We start from the raw sequence: 17,654 nt of genomic DNA on the forward strand, positions 1-17,654 counted from the left end.
TCCTTTTTTCTCTTCTGTTTTTCTCAGTTTGTTTGTAAATTATTTCCTGAATGATAGTGGTTGTAAGTTCTTGTCGATACAAGCATTGATTTTGCCTTGTTGTATTAAGTATGTTATGAAATTGAAACCCGAATTAAAATATTTTTGAAAAAGAGTTGATCCAGTTTTACCTCAGTGCCACAACCATCCCTTGCATTAATTGCCTCCTTAATTATCTTAGCTTCCCACACACTATGAACAAGCATTTGACAATACAGTGTGTGCGAGTCATGATTCAGAATAAAAGAATCCCAGTATTTCACATTGATCACATCCGTAACCTTCCTAAATTCTGAACGGGAGTGTCGCTAACATTAACATTAAAATTGACAAATCTCCTGGCCCCGATGGGCTACACCCTAGAGTTCTGAGAGAGGTGGCTGAAGAAATAGCGGAAGCGTTGGTTGAGATCTTTCAAAAATCACTGGAGTCAGGGAAAGTCCCGGACAATTGGAAGATCGCTGTTGTAACCCCCTTATTCAAGAAAGGATCAAGACAAAAGATGGAAAATTATAGGCCAATTAGCCTAACCTCGGTTGTTGGTAAAATTCTAGAATCGATCGTTAAGGATGAGATTTCTAAATTCTTGGAAGAGCAGGGTCGGATTAGAACAAGTCAACATGGATTTAGTAAGGGGAGGTCGTGCCTGACGAACCTGTTAGAATTCTTTGAGGAGGTGACAAGTAGGTTAGACCAGGGAAACCCAGTGGATGTGGTCTATCTAGATTTCCAAAAGGCCTTTGATAAGGTGCCACACAGGAGGCTGCTGAGTAAGGTGAGGGCCCATGGTGTTCGAGGTGAGCTACTGGCATGGGTTGAGGATTGGCTGTCTGACAGAAGGCAGAGAGTTGGGATAAAAGGTTCTTTTTCGGAATGGCAGCCGGTGACCAGCGGTGTCCCACAGGGTTCAGTGTTGGGGCCACAGCTGTTCACCATATATATTAATGATCTGGATGAAGGGACTGGGGGCATTCTAGCGAAGTTTGCCGATGATACGAAGTTAGGTGGTCAGGCAGGTAGTGCTGAGGAAGTGGGGAGGCTGCAGAAGGATCTAGACAGTTTGGGAGAGTGGTGCAGGAAATGGCTGATGCAATTCAACGTGAGAAAATGTGAGGTCTTGCACTTTGGAAAAAAGAATCCAAGCATAGACTACTTTCTAAACGGTGAGAAAATTCATAATGCCAAAGTACAAAGGGATCTGGGAGTGCTAGTCGAGGATTCCCTAAAGGTAAACATGCAGGTTGAATCTGTGATTAAGAAAGCGAATGCAATGTTGTCATTTATCTTAAGAGGGTTGGAATATAAAAGCAGTGATGTGCTACTGAGCCTTTATAAGGCTCTGGTTAGGCCCCATTTGGAGTACTGTGTCCAGTTTTGGGCCCCACATCTCAGGAAGGACATACTGGCACTGGAGTGTGTCCAGTTTTGGGCCCCACATCTCAGGAAGGACATACTGGCACTGGAGCGTGTCCAGCGGAGATTCACACGGATGATCCCTGGAATGGCGGGTCTAACATATGATGAACGGCTGAGGATCCTGGGATTGTATTCATTGGAGTTTAGAAGATTAAGGGGAGATCTAATAGAAACTTACAAGATAATACATGGCTTAGAAAGGGTGGACGCAAAGAAACTGTTTCCGTTAGGCGAGGAGACGAGGACCCGTGGGCACAGCCTTAGAATTAGAGGGGGTAAATTCAGAACAGAAATGCGGAGACATTTCTTCAGCCAGAGAGTGGTGGGCCTGTGGAATTCATTGCCGCGGAGTGCAGTGGAGGCCGGGACGCTAAATGGCTTCAAGGCAGAGATAGATAAATTCTTGCTGTCGCGAGGAATTAAGGGCTACGGGGAGAATGCTGGTAGGTGGAGTTGAAATGCCCATCAGCCATGATTGAATGGCGGAGTGGACTCGATGGGCCGAATGGCCTTACTTCCACTCCTATGTCTTATGGTCTTATGGTCTTAAAAGGATTTTCTTGCTCTGGGCCCCTCAATTGATTTTAATATGAAGTCGATCGTTTTACTTAAAGTGGTATAGTCCTGGTGAAATGTAGATCTTTATTTAAGTTGACGGACAAAGAATTAATACTGTGTTTTGCACTGTGGTGAGATCACTTGTAAAGTTAGATATCAATCCTTCACGTTGTAAATTAAGTGGGCAGTCGACCAAATGCGTGAATAAATGCATTTAACAAAGGCATTCATGCACTGAGCAGAGGCTACCACCAGGGGTCATGGAACTATGAGGAGCAAAGTTCATTCCCATTGTGGTTCACTTAAAGGACATGGATGTTTGTATAGAGAGTAATTCTGCAACTGTTTGTTTGCAGCAGAGTTCCCCTGATTTGGGTACTGGTTGGTATTTCTGTAGCAGAAACACAAAAGTGACGTTCATTTGCAGTCTTCGTGTCACCCCGAGCTCTATTTTGCAAGCGAACTTGTTTTACTTGAGAACATGTGAATGTAACGTTTAGGTTCAGGAATGGACCATAAAGTCCCTCAAGCCTGCTTCACCATTCACCACCATCATGGTTCATCTTCTGTCTTACCTGCACCCCATATTCTGTGATTCCCTGGACAAAAAGCTCTATCCATCCCGACTTTGAATGTATTCAACAATGGAGTCTTTACAACCCTTGGAGATAGAGAATTGTGAAGATTCACAACAATCTCAAGGAAGAAATTTCTCCTCATCGCAATCCCAAATGATCGCCCCTCTATATTGGGGCTGTGCCCCTGTGTTCTGGATTCACCCGCCGTGGCACCAACCTGTCAGTGTCTACCCTGACAAACCCCACTAGAATCAGGTACGATTCAGTAGGTTACCTCTCATTCTTCGAGACTCCAGAGAGTCTAGGTCCAATTTACTCAGCATCTCATCACAGGAAAACCCTCTCAACCCACAGACCAATTTGGCAAATCTTTGCTATACTGTTTCTACTGCAAGTATTTCCTTCCATAAATAGGGAGACTCTTTGGGTTTTAAAATGGCATCATTATTACTTGTCCTACGTGGCTTGGCATGGTCGTGTGATCTCTGTCACAACGAACTCTGTACAGGCAGACATGATAGATTTAGTTCAATAAAGACACTTCACTAGAAAGACTGTCGAGCTTTGAGCTCATAACAGACACAAAACTGCACACCGAAACCTTACACAGTTGTAGCAAGATTTCCTTGTTCTTGGACATTATCCTCTTGCAGTGAAAACCAACATGCCATTTACCTTCCAAATTCATTGTTGTAATCTCATAATAATTTGGTGCTCCTTGTACAAGTGCAACCACGTCTTCCTGGACGATAATATTTAAAATGTTCACGTTTTTTTTAAAAACAAATTCTGCTTTTCTGTTCTGAGCAAAGAGAATAACCTTGGTCGAGATTCTCCATCCCACCAGCCCTGCGGTGCAGGGCAGTCCCTCCGGCAGCGGGATCCACCATCCTGGCAGCTGGCCAATAAGGATGCCCATTGTGGTAACCCCCACCCCATCGGGAAATCCACAGGCGCAGTGGGATGCTGGCGAAGCAGAGGACCCTGCCAATGAAGAATCCCGACCAATACTTCGTCATTTTATATTCCATCTGGCCCATCGAGCCTGCCATTCAGTGAGATCATGGCTGATCTTTTGTGGACTCAGCTCCACTTTCCCGCCCGAACACCGTAACCCTTAATCCCTTTATTCTTAAAAAAACTATTTATCACTGTCTTAAAAACATTTAATGAAGGAGCCTCAACTGCTTCACTGGGCAAGGAATTCCATAGATTCACAACCCTTTGGGTGAAGAAGTTGAAATGAAATGAAATGAAAGTCGCTTATTTTCACGAGTAGGCTTCAATGAAGTTACTGTGAAAACCCCCTAGTAGCCACATTCCGGCGCCTGTCTGGGAAGGCTGGTACGGGAATTGAACCGTGCTGCTGGCCAGCTTGGTCTGCTTTTAAAGCCAGCGATTTAGCCTGGTGAGCTAAACCAGCCCCCTCCTTAACTCAGTCCTAAATCTACTTCCCCTTATTTTGAGGCTATGCCCCCTAGTTCTGCTTTCACCCGCCAGTGGAAACAACCTGCCCGCATCTATCCTATCTATTCCCTTCATAATTTTATATGTTTCTATAAGATCCCCCCTCATCCTTCTAAATTCCAACGAGTACAGTCCCAGTCTACTCAACCTCTCCTCGTAATCCAACCCTTCAGCTCTGGGATTCACCTAGTGAATCTCCTCTGCATACCCTCCAGCGCCAGTACGTCCTTTATCAGGTAAGGTGACCAAAACTGAACACAATACTCCAGGTGGGGCCTCACTAACACCTTATACAATTGCAACATAACCTCTCTAGTCTTAAACTCCATCCCTCTAGCAATGAAGGACAAAATTCATTTGCCTTCTTAATCACCTGTTGCACCTGTAAACCAACTTTTTGTGACTCATGCAATAGCACACCCAGGTCTCTCTGCACAGCAGCATGTTTTAATATTTTATCATTTAAATAATAATCCCTTTTGCTGTTATTCCTACCAAAATGGATAACCTCACATTTATCAACATTGTATTCCATCTGCCAGACCCTAGCCCATTCACTTAACCTTTCCAAATCCCTCTGCAGACTTCCGGTATCCTCTATACTATTTGCTGTACCACTCATCTTAGTGTCATCTGCAAACTTGGACACATTGCCCTTGGTCCCCAACTTCAAATCATCAATGTAAATTGTGAACAATTGTGGGCCCAACACTGATCCCTGAGGGACACCACTAGCTACTGATTGCCAACCAGAGAAACACCCATTAATCCCCACTCTTTGCTTTCTATGAAGGATGGTTACTGGACAAGAAGCACAGTGTGGGGACAAAGGGGACATTTTCAAGTTACCAGGCTGTAAGTATTAGAGTGCGGATCAGTGCTGTGGACTCGGCTACTTACAATCTGGTACCCAGGTGGCACTGCCAGCTGGCAGGGGCACTGCCAAGGTACCAGGCTGCCACTGCCAAGGTGCCAAGCTGGAATTTTTTGCATGGCAGTGATTGGGCCAGGGTGTGCCCTGCGCAAGCGTGGGGAGGCCGGGAGACCCCTTATAGTGAGTTGTGGCTTGCGGGGTGGTTCGGGGATTGGATTTACACCCTGACCACCACCCCCCACCTTTCCTGATTGTCTATCCCTTTGCAGAAATGCCCTATGAACCCCAAGGGTCTTATCCGCCCAGCTCCAACAACAGGTCCACATGATGTGGGCCATGATCCAATATAATGATCACCGAGTGCCCAGCCCTGCTAACCCCAGGGAGTAGAGACCTACACACCCCCAAAAAAGCAACCTAGGAGTAAATCCAATAAACATGGGAAAAAAAGAAAACTCCTTATCGCTCGAATACCAAAATCTCCACGGGTCTGCCCTCCGCATCTGTTCTATGAACATCAACGACTCCTTTGCCAACCCCGATGTAGTGAAGGACTTGGGACTCGGTCTATCTAGCCTAACATCCAGACAGAGTTGAATTCCCCCCCCCCCCCCCCGCATAAAGAGAGCACCTTCTCAATGTCATCCCAATTTGGTGAATACACGTTGACCAAAACCACCGACGTACCCACTAACGGCCAACTATTATGTAGCTCCCTCCTGAGTCTGCGAAGACGTTAACCGCAGAAAAATCCATTCTCTTGTTAATCAGTACAGTGGTCCCCGTGTCCTAACATTAAAACTCGAGTGATACACTTGCCCCACCCATCCTTTCCACAGCCTTGATTGATGCCTAGACTCTCAAATGGGTCTCCTGTAGAAACATCACATACGCTTTCAAACTTTTTAGGTGGAAAAGCACCGGGACCTTTTAACTGGGCAATCTAACCCCCTCACATTCTACGTAACCAACTGCACAGGGGGCCTCTGGCCATCTCCCCCCTCCGCCGCCTAGGATCAATCATAAACCCCCATGAGGTATTCCAGCTGGGCCCCAACCTGCACCACCTCCAGGCCCACCCAAGATGGCCGTCATCACCCCCATCTGGCCAGTTCGAAAACAAAGGCACCGTCACTGACAGCAAGCTGCCCGCCCCCACCCCCACTAGACAAACAACCCACTGAGAGCCAAAAGCCCCCTCCCTCTCGCCCCAAATGAAACAAAAAGAAAAAAACTTAAGATCATTACCTAGAATAAAATAACCCCCCCCCCCCCACCCCATAGGTAACCAGCTGCAGCCATTTCCCCCTCTCCACTCCCATTAACTAGTTATACTGCTAGAAGGGTGACCCCTTTCCAGGGTGAAATTCAAAGTCTTTCAAACATTGAATCAACAATCAGCCCCTCTACCCATACCCAACTTTAATACCATATGATCATAGGAAGAAAAGAAAAGAGAACCACACCCAAATCCCTCCCCCAGGCATCTCCAACAATACAATAAACGACCCCCAAAAGCACCCAGATACAACCCCCACCTACATGTCCCAAAACAACACTGCACCCTCCCCCACTTTACAACAATCCCACACAAAAATACAAATACAGAAGAACTTAACAAAGAACAAACAGCAAAGATCATAGTCCTCAAGCACTTCAGTTCCCCCCAAACTGTATCTCTTAACGAGGTTACTTGCTTCCTTCGGCATCAAAATAATAGTCTCTGTCCTTGGAGGTAACCTGAAGACGAGCCGAAGATTTCCCATTCAAGCCACCCCACATCACCGGGAAACCCGCAGGCGGGGGTGCGTTGTCGCTGGTACCAGAGAATCCCGCCTCCCGCGAATGGCCAGAGAATTCCGGCCTTTGTTTCATAATGCAATGTCTTTTTTTCAACATTTGGAATCATTTCTTGAAATATTTAATTACCAGGATACCTTTTTGTTTCTTTAGCCATCAACCTTAGCCAGCTCTCCCCTCCTACCTATGCTGTGGCATTGTTGAAGTTTAAGATACGTGTTTTGAACTGAGTAGGCCATTTTGTTTTTAATCTTTCACGGGATATGAGCATCGCTGGTTTGACCACCATTCATTGCCCATCCCTAATTGCCCTTGAGTAAAATAGTGGTGAGCTTTGATGTGTTAGGCAGGTTGGTTTGAAGTGGACTGCTGCAGGGAAACTAGAAACAAACGCTGGAGAAGATCCAACACTGTTTTATTCAACGATAGAACTGATAAACTTTTGTGAGGGCCACGAAGAATCCAGCACGAGTTTTCAGGATACAAAGAAAGGACATTTATTATGCAGCTGCAGCAGCAGCAGCAGCAACATCCCTTGCTGCTCGCTCCTCTCTCTCTCTGCTGGTTCCAAACTGGCCAGCTCTATTTATGCAGGGAGTCTGTTAATAATTTCTCCGCCCCCCCCCCCCCCCTCCCCCTCATTGGGGAAGCTCATACTCCCATAAAATTGTGGGATTGTCATTAGGGGCTGGTTTAGCTCACTGGGCTAAATCGCTGGCTTTTAAAGCAGACCAAGCAGGCCAGCAGCACGGTTCGATTCCCGTACCAGCCTCCCTGGACAGGCGCCGGAATGTGGCGACTAGGGGCTTTTCACAGTAACTTCATTGAAGCCTACTTGTGACAATAAGCGATTTTCATTTTCATTTTTTCATTGACATTAGTCCCCAGCCAGTGGTAAGCAGGTAGGGTTATAACATAAACATATTCAGCTGTGGGTCGTCACTATACTGAACTGACTGGAGACCTAGTAGTAGCCTGACCAGATTTACTAGCTACTGCATGGTGTTTGCACTTGCTAGCTCGTGGACTCTGACTGTCTCAGTAGCTGGGTCCCGAGAGAGCGGGAAACCTAGTGCCCTCTGGCTTTATAGTGGTAGTGTCCTGTCTGGTGATTGGCTGCACAGTGCTGTGTGCTTACAGGTCATCCTGTGTGTCAATTACTGCTAGTCTGCACCTCATTATATACATGAGTGGATATTATGACAAGCTTCCTTCTTGAACTGCTGGGATCTGTGTGGTGCAGGTACATCCACTGTGCTGTCAGGGAGGGAGTTCCAGGATTTTGACCAGCATCAAACTTAATATGGAATTCAATTGTATTATGATAATTTATTTCCCCAGGGAATCTTTTGTTGTGAGATTACTAATTATTCCTGCCTCATTACACAATTCTAGATCTAAAATATCTTTGTTCCTAGTTGCTTCCACAATATATTGTTCTAGGAAGCTGTCATTATTGCATTCTGCAAACTCATCTTCCAAACTATCTTTGCCCATTTGATTATACAGTCCATATGAAGATTCAAATTCCCTACAATTATTAGATAGCCTGTGCGACAAGCTTCAGCCTTTTCTCCCTGAATGCTCTATCCAAATCAACAATAGCAGAACAACTGTTCGAGATCCCATTACATACCTCCAGCAGCGTACTTAGGGTGGTGAGGCAGAGATTCTTGTGAAGGAGTAGCTAATGCTGGGAACCAATTCAACAGGGAATTGTGGTGGCCCAGTGACTATTTTCCCTTGTTATTGTGGGCAGTGAAATTAACAAGTGACTCAATTATGTGGACTGAATAGTACTACACTCCGTATGTTTCACCCGATGCCTGTGTCTGTGTGTTTACATTGTGTATTTGTGTATGTCCTTTTTTTTCATGTATGGAACGATCTGTCTGGATTGTACGCACAACAATACGTTTCACTGTACCGCGGTACACGTGACAATAAATCAAATCAATCAAACCTGAAAGCCAAGGCCAATATCAGCTTGTATAATTCCAGCAAGTATCTGTACAACTAGCAGAACTGGGAAGACGAGTCAATGTTTTCCTTCCCCAGCCGAGGGAAACTGATGCTATTTGTAGCATCCTACCCAGTCCACAAGAAAATAGTAATTTAGTGGAGACCAATGCTGAAGTTCTATCCAATTTGAGAGTTAATACCATATAAGTCAAGTAGTCACCTCCAAAAGGTTAGGTGGATTTACGGCGATAGAGTGGGGGAGTGGGCCTGGGTAGGGTGCTCTTTCTGAGGGCCGGTGCAGACTCGATGGGCTGAATGGCCTACTGCACTGTAGGGATTCTATAATTCTGTGACCCCCCCCAGAGAGAGCTGAGCAACTGATTACACAATTTAATGTGTTACATTGCTCTAAAATATTCCATCAAATTGAAGTAAGAAAATGTAAATTTGTTCACAGTTCAACATCTTAAGCAAGTGTCACAGCCAGCAGTAACATATTGCCACCCATGAGGCCAACTCTGATTCACATTGTCAGCTTTCAAGTGCAGATTTAGCCCCACATTGAGGTTCTCATCTGTTCTCACAGGTGGTACTGACTGAAAATGATAAAACTGAAAAGAGCCGGTGTGGGGAATGCAGTTGTGACATGGACAAGGACATTCCCAGGTGTCTGTATTCTAAATTTTCCTTTAAGATTGCATTAATAATGTCACAAAAGAATACCAAATCTTTTCCTGAATGTCATTCAGTCTCACAGAAATCCATCCAAATACCACAAAACATTAACACCTACTCAAAACGAGAAAGCAAATGTCTCACCATTAAAAATAATAAGATCTGTGATATCATTTAACAATGGACTGCAATGGGGCAGCACGGTGGCGCAGAGGGTTAGCCCTGCTGAGGTCCCAGGTTCGATCCCGGCTCTGGGTCACTGTCCGTGTGGAGTTTGCACATTCTCTCCGTGTTTGCGTGGGTTTCACCCCCACAACCCAAAGATGCGCAGGGTAGGTGGATTGGCCACGCTAAATTGCCCCTTAATTGGAGAAAAATGAATTGGGTACTCTAAATCTACTTAAAAAAAAGAAAGAAAGGGCAGCACGGTGGCACAGTGGTTAGCATTGCTGCCTACGGCGCTGAGGACCCGGGTTCGAATCCCGGCCCTGGGTCACTGCCCGTGTGGAGTTTGCACATTCTCCCCGTGTCTGCGTGGGTTTCACCCCCACAACCCAAAGATGTGCAGGATAGGTAGATTGGCCATTCTAAATTGCCCCTTAATTGGAAAAAATAATTGGGTACTCTAAATTTATTAAAAAAAAAATTTTTTTTAAAAGAAAGAAAAAAAATGGACTGCGATGTGAGCCTGGCATTCATATAACATTTGAAAATAATTTTGATTTTACTCTTACGGTGTAACGCAGTCTGACTCTTCATTACACATACGTTCTAAGCCATCTAGGTAAATAGCTAATATTAACAATCCAATATTTATCTCTCATAATATTTTCCATGAATCTTCCTTCCAGCCAACAACAGACGAGGTTGCCAATACTTCCTCCATTGAAGCCGAAATATACGATTCCATCAAATATCTAAAACTAGGCATTGTCTTAAGTTCAGTCCAAAGTTAGCCTCCAGTTTGTAAGCAGATCTAGTTATTGAAATTGTTGAGGGTTTGATGTGGAAAATCCCCATTTTTTAAAATTCTCACGAAAGGTCTGTCAGCATTTATAATAATAATCTTTATTATCACAAGTGGCTTACATTAACACTGCAATGAAGTTATTGTGAAAAAACACTAGTCACCACACTCCGGCGCCTGTTCGGCTACACGGAGGGAGGATTCAGAATGGCCAATTCACCTAATAAGCAATTCTTTCAGAACTGGTGGGAGGGAACCGGAGCATCCGGAGGAAACCCACGCAGACACAGTGAGAATGTGCAGACTCCGCACACAGTGACCTAAGCTGGGAATTGAAGCTGGGGCCCTGGCGCTGTGAAGCAGCAGTGCTAACTACTGTGCTATCGTGCCGTGCATTTCCTGAATTAATGATTTGAGTAGGGCATTTAGGAGGTCTGCTCCTGGTAATTAATTTTCTGTTTTTATTTCCTTCCTTTCTGAAGGTTCCATTTCAGTCATTTACAAATCTTAAGAGTCTGGAAATGGAACTCAATTAGATTAATAAAATATGCAATGCTACGAATGCTTCATTTGATGCCTCTCAGTATCACATTCTGCAGACTCTTCAAATCTGTTATTAGGAACCACCTCACACAGACATCCATCATGCTGCAGCATCCAATTATGTACTTTAGGTCGAGGAAGTGGTGCTTATCATAAATGCATTTACACGGGTCAAATTTTAATTTGTGACTATTTTGTTACCTCTGTTGTAGGCCATTTATTAATTATAATCAATGACGATCGATTTTCCTTTAACAGCTGTTTTTCAATGGCTCCGAAAAGCCACTGTAATGAGCTTTCATAAAGCTATTACTCGGCATCCAATGGCACCTTAAAGGAAAAACACTGGGCTCTGGCAATGTATATTTAATACAAAGGACACCCTTTATTGACTAGTGCCAAACAACTTCATGTTTTCATTTCTCACTTGCATAATACATTTTAAAAACAGGTTTTAAAGTGAATGCTCTCCACTTGCTAACAACGTTCACTCACTGTTCAGCGAATGTTAACGCATTGCTTCCTTCTGGCAAACGTGAGTGGAAAGATTCTTCAAATCAGCTCATTGCTGCTGTTGTCGAATTAAATAGAAATTACACAACCTGGAATTAAGCCTTTTGACCCAGGGTTTCTCCTCCATGTATTCCCTGATTCCAAGCACTCATCTTGTTCCAATATCCCTGTATTATTTTATTCCCTTCATCTACCTATCTGACTTATCTTAAATATTGATATGGCCCTGACTTTCCTCAAACATGCACTTCAACCCCCGCCCCGCTCCTTTCGCCCTAACAAATTACAGTAATTAGCTCCGGGAAAAAGGCAATAGTTGATCTTCTCAAGGTACAGACATTCTATTAGATCCCCTAACTAGGCCGAAGCCTCAGGAGGCACCAGAGACCTCCAACTGAGCAAGACTGGCCTTCGGGCTATTAACAAAGCGAAGGGTAAGACATCTGCCTGTGTCTCTGCCTGCAGCATCGGCGACACTCCAAAAATGGCCTCGAACGGGCACGGCTCCAGCTCAACACCCAGAATCCCTGATATTGTTTCAAAAAATGTATCCTTGACTCCATTAATAAAGATTATTATTATTATTACTCACTTGGCCAGCAGATATTTTACATTTTTTTTCCCCTGTCCCTTTCAACACTTCTATCATCACTTCCATTCTTCACCAACCGCCTACTTCCTAAGTTTATAACAACAAGCTCAAAGGTTTTGTGTTTTGATGTTATAGATAATCTGTTTACCATATTTTCATGTGATGTTTATTTTGTATTGGCATTTTGTTTGTGGTTGAACTGAAGCTCATTTCTAGTAAAGTTTACGTTGTCATAAACCCTTATATTCCAGTTCATTGAGGGATCATTTGTCGGTTTCCCATTTCACTCAGGATATCTGGCCTTCATTTACTTGCAAATATGTAATTTTACAGCAATAACGATTGACTCATCTAAATCTAAGAGTTCCTGCAATTTAATTTCCTTCCCTGAAAACTAATTGCACTTGTTTCAACATGACTGTTGTCTGGTTCATGCTTACGACCCTACCTGCTTTATCACACAATGTAAACTCTCACTTTCATTTTGGATTTGTGATGTTATTCCTCCACCTCAACACATTTTATCCATTACCTAGCTACTTACAGAGCTTTATAAATTATTTCAAATGCGCAGAACATTTCCATTAATCATGGGAGATTTAATTTCCCATGGAAGTAAAACATTAAGTTAACGAATGTGAAGTAAACTAGGACAGCTAAACCCATGATACAGTGCATTCTTCATGAGTACTGACTTGTGGAATCCAGTCCCAGATGTCATGTTCTGGGTTTCCCTTCATCCATTGTCCATTGGGCTAATTTGCAAGGCTGTTCTTAGGAGTAATCCTCTCACATCCATGAAGCACTGCTGTGGGATCTGTTGACTTCCCTAAACATAACATTTGGCAAATCCATCCTCTCTGTGGGTGTTAAAGAGCTGCTACAAGGCAATCCTCCACCTGAATCTCCTTCTTCCTTTCTACTCTTATCTGAATGGACAATGCTGAACAAAGAAGAAACATGAACCAAGTGAAAAACACCCAAAATCATTTTCCGTATGCCACACTCACTCTTGTCCATTCCAATAGACAAGTGATTCCCAAACTTTAACATCCCATGAACCCCTCATGAAAATGCCATACCTTGCAAATTCCCTCCTAAAACTAAATATTTTCCAGAGAGTTTCTCCCTTATATGAGTATAAACGATAAAAGCAGTAATCTTGGAAATTAAAAAATCATTTTTTGTGACACATTATTGCACACTATTAATAATTACATTATTTATTACATTATTGAATGTATTACATGATGAAAACAGCTGCGCTCTTCCACAATTTCACTTTCATAACTCATATAGTTTTGACTGAGCCTAAAATTGTCATTAAATCGGAAGTTGAAACATATTGTTGGGTGCACTGTTGAGAAAAGAGCAGTATTGTACCTTTGAGTATGTGCCCATTCCTGCTGGGTACCACTCTGCCACAAGAAGTGAGAAGGGGAGAAACCTGTCTGCCAGGTGTCCGGGCTGTTGACCACATCCAAAAACACAGGGACGCGATTATGTTAATATTCAAAGAGAATATTCACTCTGCCAGCTTGCAAATTTGAGGCAGTGCACATCCTGGGAGATTCTCCGTTCTTAAATAAAGAAGCAGTGTGCAGCAGGATTATTTCTGCAGCAAAGTGCAATGATTGAAGGATAGCTACCTGACACAAATTCGATGTGATTTTCTACCGGCGAGAAAAGCAGCACCCGACCATTCCGATGTACAGACATCTTCCCCCAGTCCCTCAACAATGCATCGAGGAACTGGGGGAGGATTCAGAGAGGGGAAGGGTCTTGGGCCACAGACGTGGTATCTTTCTGTGACTCAGGGCCCTTCTCCTCCCCACTCCATCTCTAAATCCTGAAGTCTTCCTTCAGGATTTAGACAAGAAATCGAGAAGGGCCAAGGCCAGGGCCACAGGACTCCGGGCTCTGACAGCTGTCCTTTTCCTGTAAGTTTGGCACACAAACGCTTCTACTTCCACCATTACTGGATTTTTTTCAACAAATCCCCTGAAACATTTTGCGAACCCCAAAACCACAGTTTGGGAACTGTTACAATAGACGCAAATAGGAATTTCTGTCAAAATCAAGATTCAAACTTTTGCGAAATACTGCAGTAAAGATTAAAACGCTGTGAGGCAGTACACTGGGGCGAGGGGAGGGGTGATGTAACTACTGGTTATAGTGGCAAATGGACAAATTTAGAAAAGCTGTCCAATACACATTTTGTCTCGTTTTCCAATTCATTAACTTCATGGAAAGGAAAATTGGATGAGGCACCATTTTAAATTGTTGATAAAAGTTCAAATTGCCCCTGCTGCCATCATTTTAGGGGTGCATGAGCAATGAATCGCATTTCAACAATAATACTCCTGACATCATGTTAGGTATGTAGATCTTGGTCATTGGGCTCCTCAAGACCAATGGAACAAGTGATAGACTCTCATGCTTTGTGGAAAACTTTGTGGAAATCTTCATCCTAATTACAGGGTTCAGATTATACAATGTGGTCAATGAGTAGCATCTTCCATTTTGCAATAATTGAACTAGGCAGCCAGTTCGTGAACAAATCAACTTGAAGTGCACTTGAAGTGCCAATAGTTTGTTCCACAACAGCTATAGTCTGATCGTGGTGCAAACACAATTTTTAAATTTGTCCAGTTAAAACCTGGGAACTTTTTTAATGTAATCCATGAGTGGAATTTTCTCATTTTTTAACAATATGTAAATTCAGCAGGAAATATGGGTCGAAGGCTGCCAGCTGCACTGCCGGCCTTTTCTGCCATATCTTGTGACACATTGCCAAAAGAAATCAAGGAGGCGGGTCCCATGACATCATGCTGGCAGAACCGGCTCTGTATGAGCCCTCCCTGCCAGCATCCTTTGTTTCCGAAAAATCGAAGAGCACTCTGAAAAAATGGTAAAACTCATCACCCCACGGACACGCAGAGCCCCTGACACCTCCTCCACTGTCCCCTCCCCCCCATACACCAGCACTTCCCGAGCAGTGCCAGTGGGCAGTGCCAGGGTACCTCCCGGACATGACCCTCTTCCTCCTGGGGGCAGTCCTTATCTGTGCACCCCCAGTGGGTTCTGTACGCCAGTTCCCCATTTTTATAAACCTGTTTTAAACCCAGTTGACGTGAAGTCACATCGCCGGGTAGGGACTTTCCTACATGGGAGTATGTTACAGCAAGGAGGCCTGCAAATTGTATTTTGAAATGTATGTAAATGAAGGTTCCCATCATTGCGTCACTGATGGAGGGGGGGGGGGGGGGGGGGGGTGCAGGGACAATCGAACGGGGAACCCCGCCCTCGATTCTCCATCTGCTTGACACAAAAAGAGGGTGGAAAATCCACTCCTGTATGTGCTGTATGTGTGCCTTAGGGCATAATAATGCTTTTATGCTTCTTTGTGCTTTATATGTGAACCTATTGATTGTACTACAACAGCATCATCATTTCATTATTATTTGTATGATGCACAAAAAAAGTTCAAATGCACACGATTCGCAATAATAACGGGCTTGAATTTACTCCGCACGTGACCCCACACCCCGCGAGAAATTTAGTGGCAACTGTGCCCACAATTCCACTGGCTGCTTTGCACCAATTTAATGGGGGGAGCAGCGGTAATTGCACCAAGACGAGAAATCCACCCCTACCTCGGGAGGAAACCCCACCTTACAAAGCTGCAAGCTAATCAGAAAAATCAGCAGCTCGGTAGTACAAGCAGCGCCAGGCAGGGGTGGTGGCTACCCCTGGAACTAGCCAGTCCCAATGAAGAGGAGCTTGGACTCAAACATAAGTCTGACTTATCGCCAGGCTCTTGCAAGGGAGGTGAGGGGCATGGGAGCCTCGCTGGAGAGGCCAGGGTGAGGATAAAGGGGAGAGGGGTTATAATCTTCCCGTCTGTTAGCGAGAATGAATCCGAAAGCATCACTCGACAATCGGGTCTATTCCAATCATCGGTTTATTGAAGTTACACCGGCGGGAAGAGGTGATCTGGGTGATCCAAATACTCCTCCACCAAACAAGGAAATTCATCAATATTTAGACCTTTTCAAAGAGTTACTCAGCCCATCCTGGCTGGACATAATGCAACCATAATGATTATAGATTACATCAATTGACCTTTTCGAATCAATGAAATTGATTACTGGACATCAGGGGACTGTATGTTCGGCTCATGAACAACTAGGAGGGGTTACTCATGGCCTTAAGGCCATCTTCCAGACCACCTTATCTGCCGCCCTTGGGTCTCAGGCATACGTAGCTCCCTTATCTTAACCTTGTACAGGTTGGCGTCATCAGCATTCCACAAGAACATCTACCTGAGAGGGTGTATTCTGCTGAGTGAGCCTTTGGGTGTATCTGTGTGAGGCAGCCCATATAAGGAATGTGGTTAAGTCGGTTAGCGACATTCCCATGTTCCCTGATGGCATACAAACTGTTAGATATGAATATTTACATTTTATACAGAAATACTTGTGAGTTACGTAATATTAATCACAGGTGCCTCTGCCCCAGGAAACCCACTTCAACAGCGTGCCTCCAATGGGCCCAGGGACCCACAAAGGAGGTGCTACCTGCCCCTGGCCCAATAGCAGCCTGCGCAGCTCAAGCTGCCAGGCTACCTATGTGGTAGGGACCTCCCCATTGATGGGCAGGATGAGGATTTTAATTAGCCAATAATTGACCACTTAAGGTCATTGATAGGCCAAAGGGCAGGATGGTCACCCACTGTATTTTATGAGCCTCCCCCATCCCCTGCCTTCAAACCCTGCCAGCGGGGAGTGTAAAATCCGTTTCGTTCAAAATGAGATGTACCACAGGCAACTGGTGTTTGTTTCTGTAGCTATACTGCATTTTACAAAAATATCAATTTCAGTTTTGAAGCATTTTTGCTCCACGATTTTGTGAAGCGGATGTGCTGTATGTTGCTTGAATTAGAATTTAAACATATGTTGCTAATGTTTGGGTGTTGAGTTAATTGTACAACCCTGAATATATACAAAATGACATAAACTGTGCCTTATGTGTGATCCTAATGCATTCTAAATGCGTCTGTTAGAATCAACATTTTGTTGCCTGAAAAAGTTGCCTGAAAAAACAATTTGAAAATTGCTTTTTGTTAAGTTCCAATCACAAACATACACTTGAACTAATACTATAGATTAAAATGAAGATGAGTAGGAAAGGATAAAGTTAACGAGAAATACCAACACGGAACGGTGGGTTCGCTGGTCTGTTTCAGTATTTCTAAGCTGCTGTACATTTGATGTAATTCTTAAAATATTTCATTCTGAAAAAAAGATTTTAAAATGTGAATCAGCAGACTGAATTCAAAGATGTTTTAGTTAATAATCTTCAATATTTCATATTGTACAGCCACAGCTACCTTGCATCAGTGAGTGAATCCATCCACAGGAGTCTTGATTGCCTGGATACCATGGAACTGAACTCACCCAGCTTTCATGGATGGAATGAGGACTACATGGGAAGCTCAGATACCCTCAAGTCCAACCCGATTAACCAGGTGTGTATAATTTTCATCTTTTGACATAAACAATGCCCTTTTGAAGCTGTCGTCAAATATCTTAAAACAAACAGAACCACAATCCCTCCATTAATGATGAGCTGTGGCAACTGGGTAGACCATCTACAAAATGCACTGCA

The 17,654-nt window shown here is 43.9% G+C and overlaps 1 protein-coding gene across 5 annotated transcripts in view; it reads left to right on the plus strand.

Moving 5' to 3' along the window:
• The window catches only part of LOC119969612 (disks large-associated protein 4-like), an 847,967-nt gene that overhangs the window by 603,262 nt on the left and 227,051 nt on the right, over positions 1 to 17,654 (plus strand). For all 5 annotated transcript variants that reach the window (XM_038803470.1, XM_038803469.1, XM_038803472.1 and 2 more), the window contains one exon: positions 17,367 to 17,514. In XM_038803470.1, coding sequence (XP_038659398.1) covers positions 17,367 to 17,514 — 148 coding nt within the window. The remainder of the gene's footprint in view (positions 1 to 17,366; positions 17,515 to 17,654) is intronic.

The sequence above is a fragment of the Scyliorhinus canicula genome, chromosome 7, assembly GCF_902713615.1.
Source record: "Scyliorhinus canicula chromosome 7, sScyCan1.1, whole genome shotgun sequence".
NCBI classification, from domain to species: domain Eukaryota; kingdom Metazoa; phylum Chordata; class Chondrichthyes; order Carcharhiniformes; family Scyliorhinidae; genus Scyliorhinus; species Scyliorhinus canicula.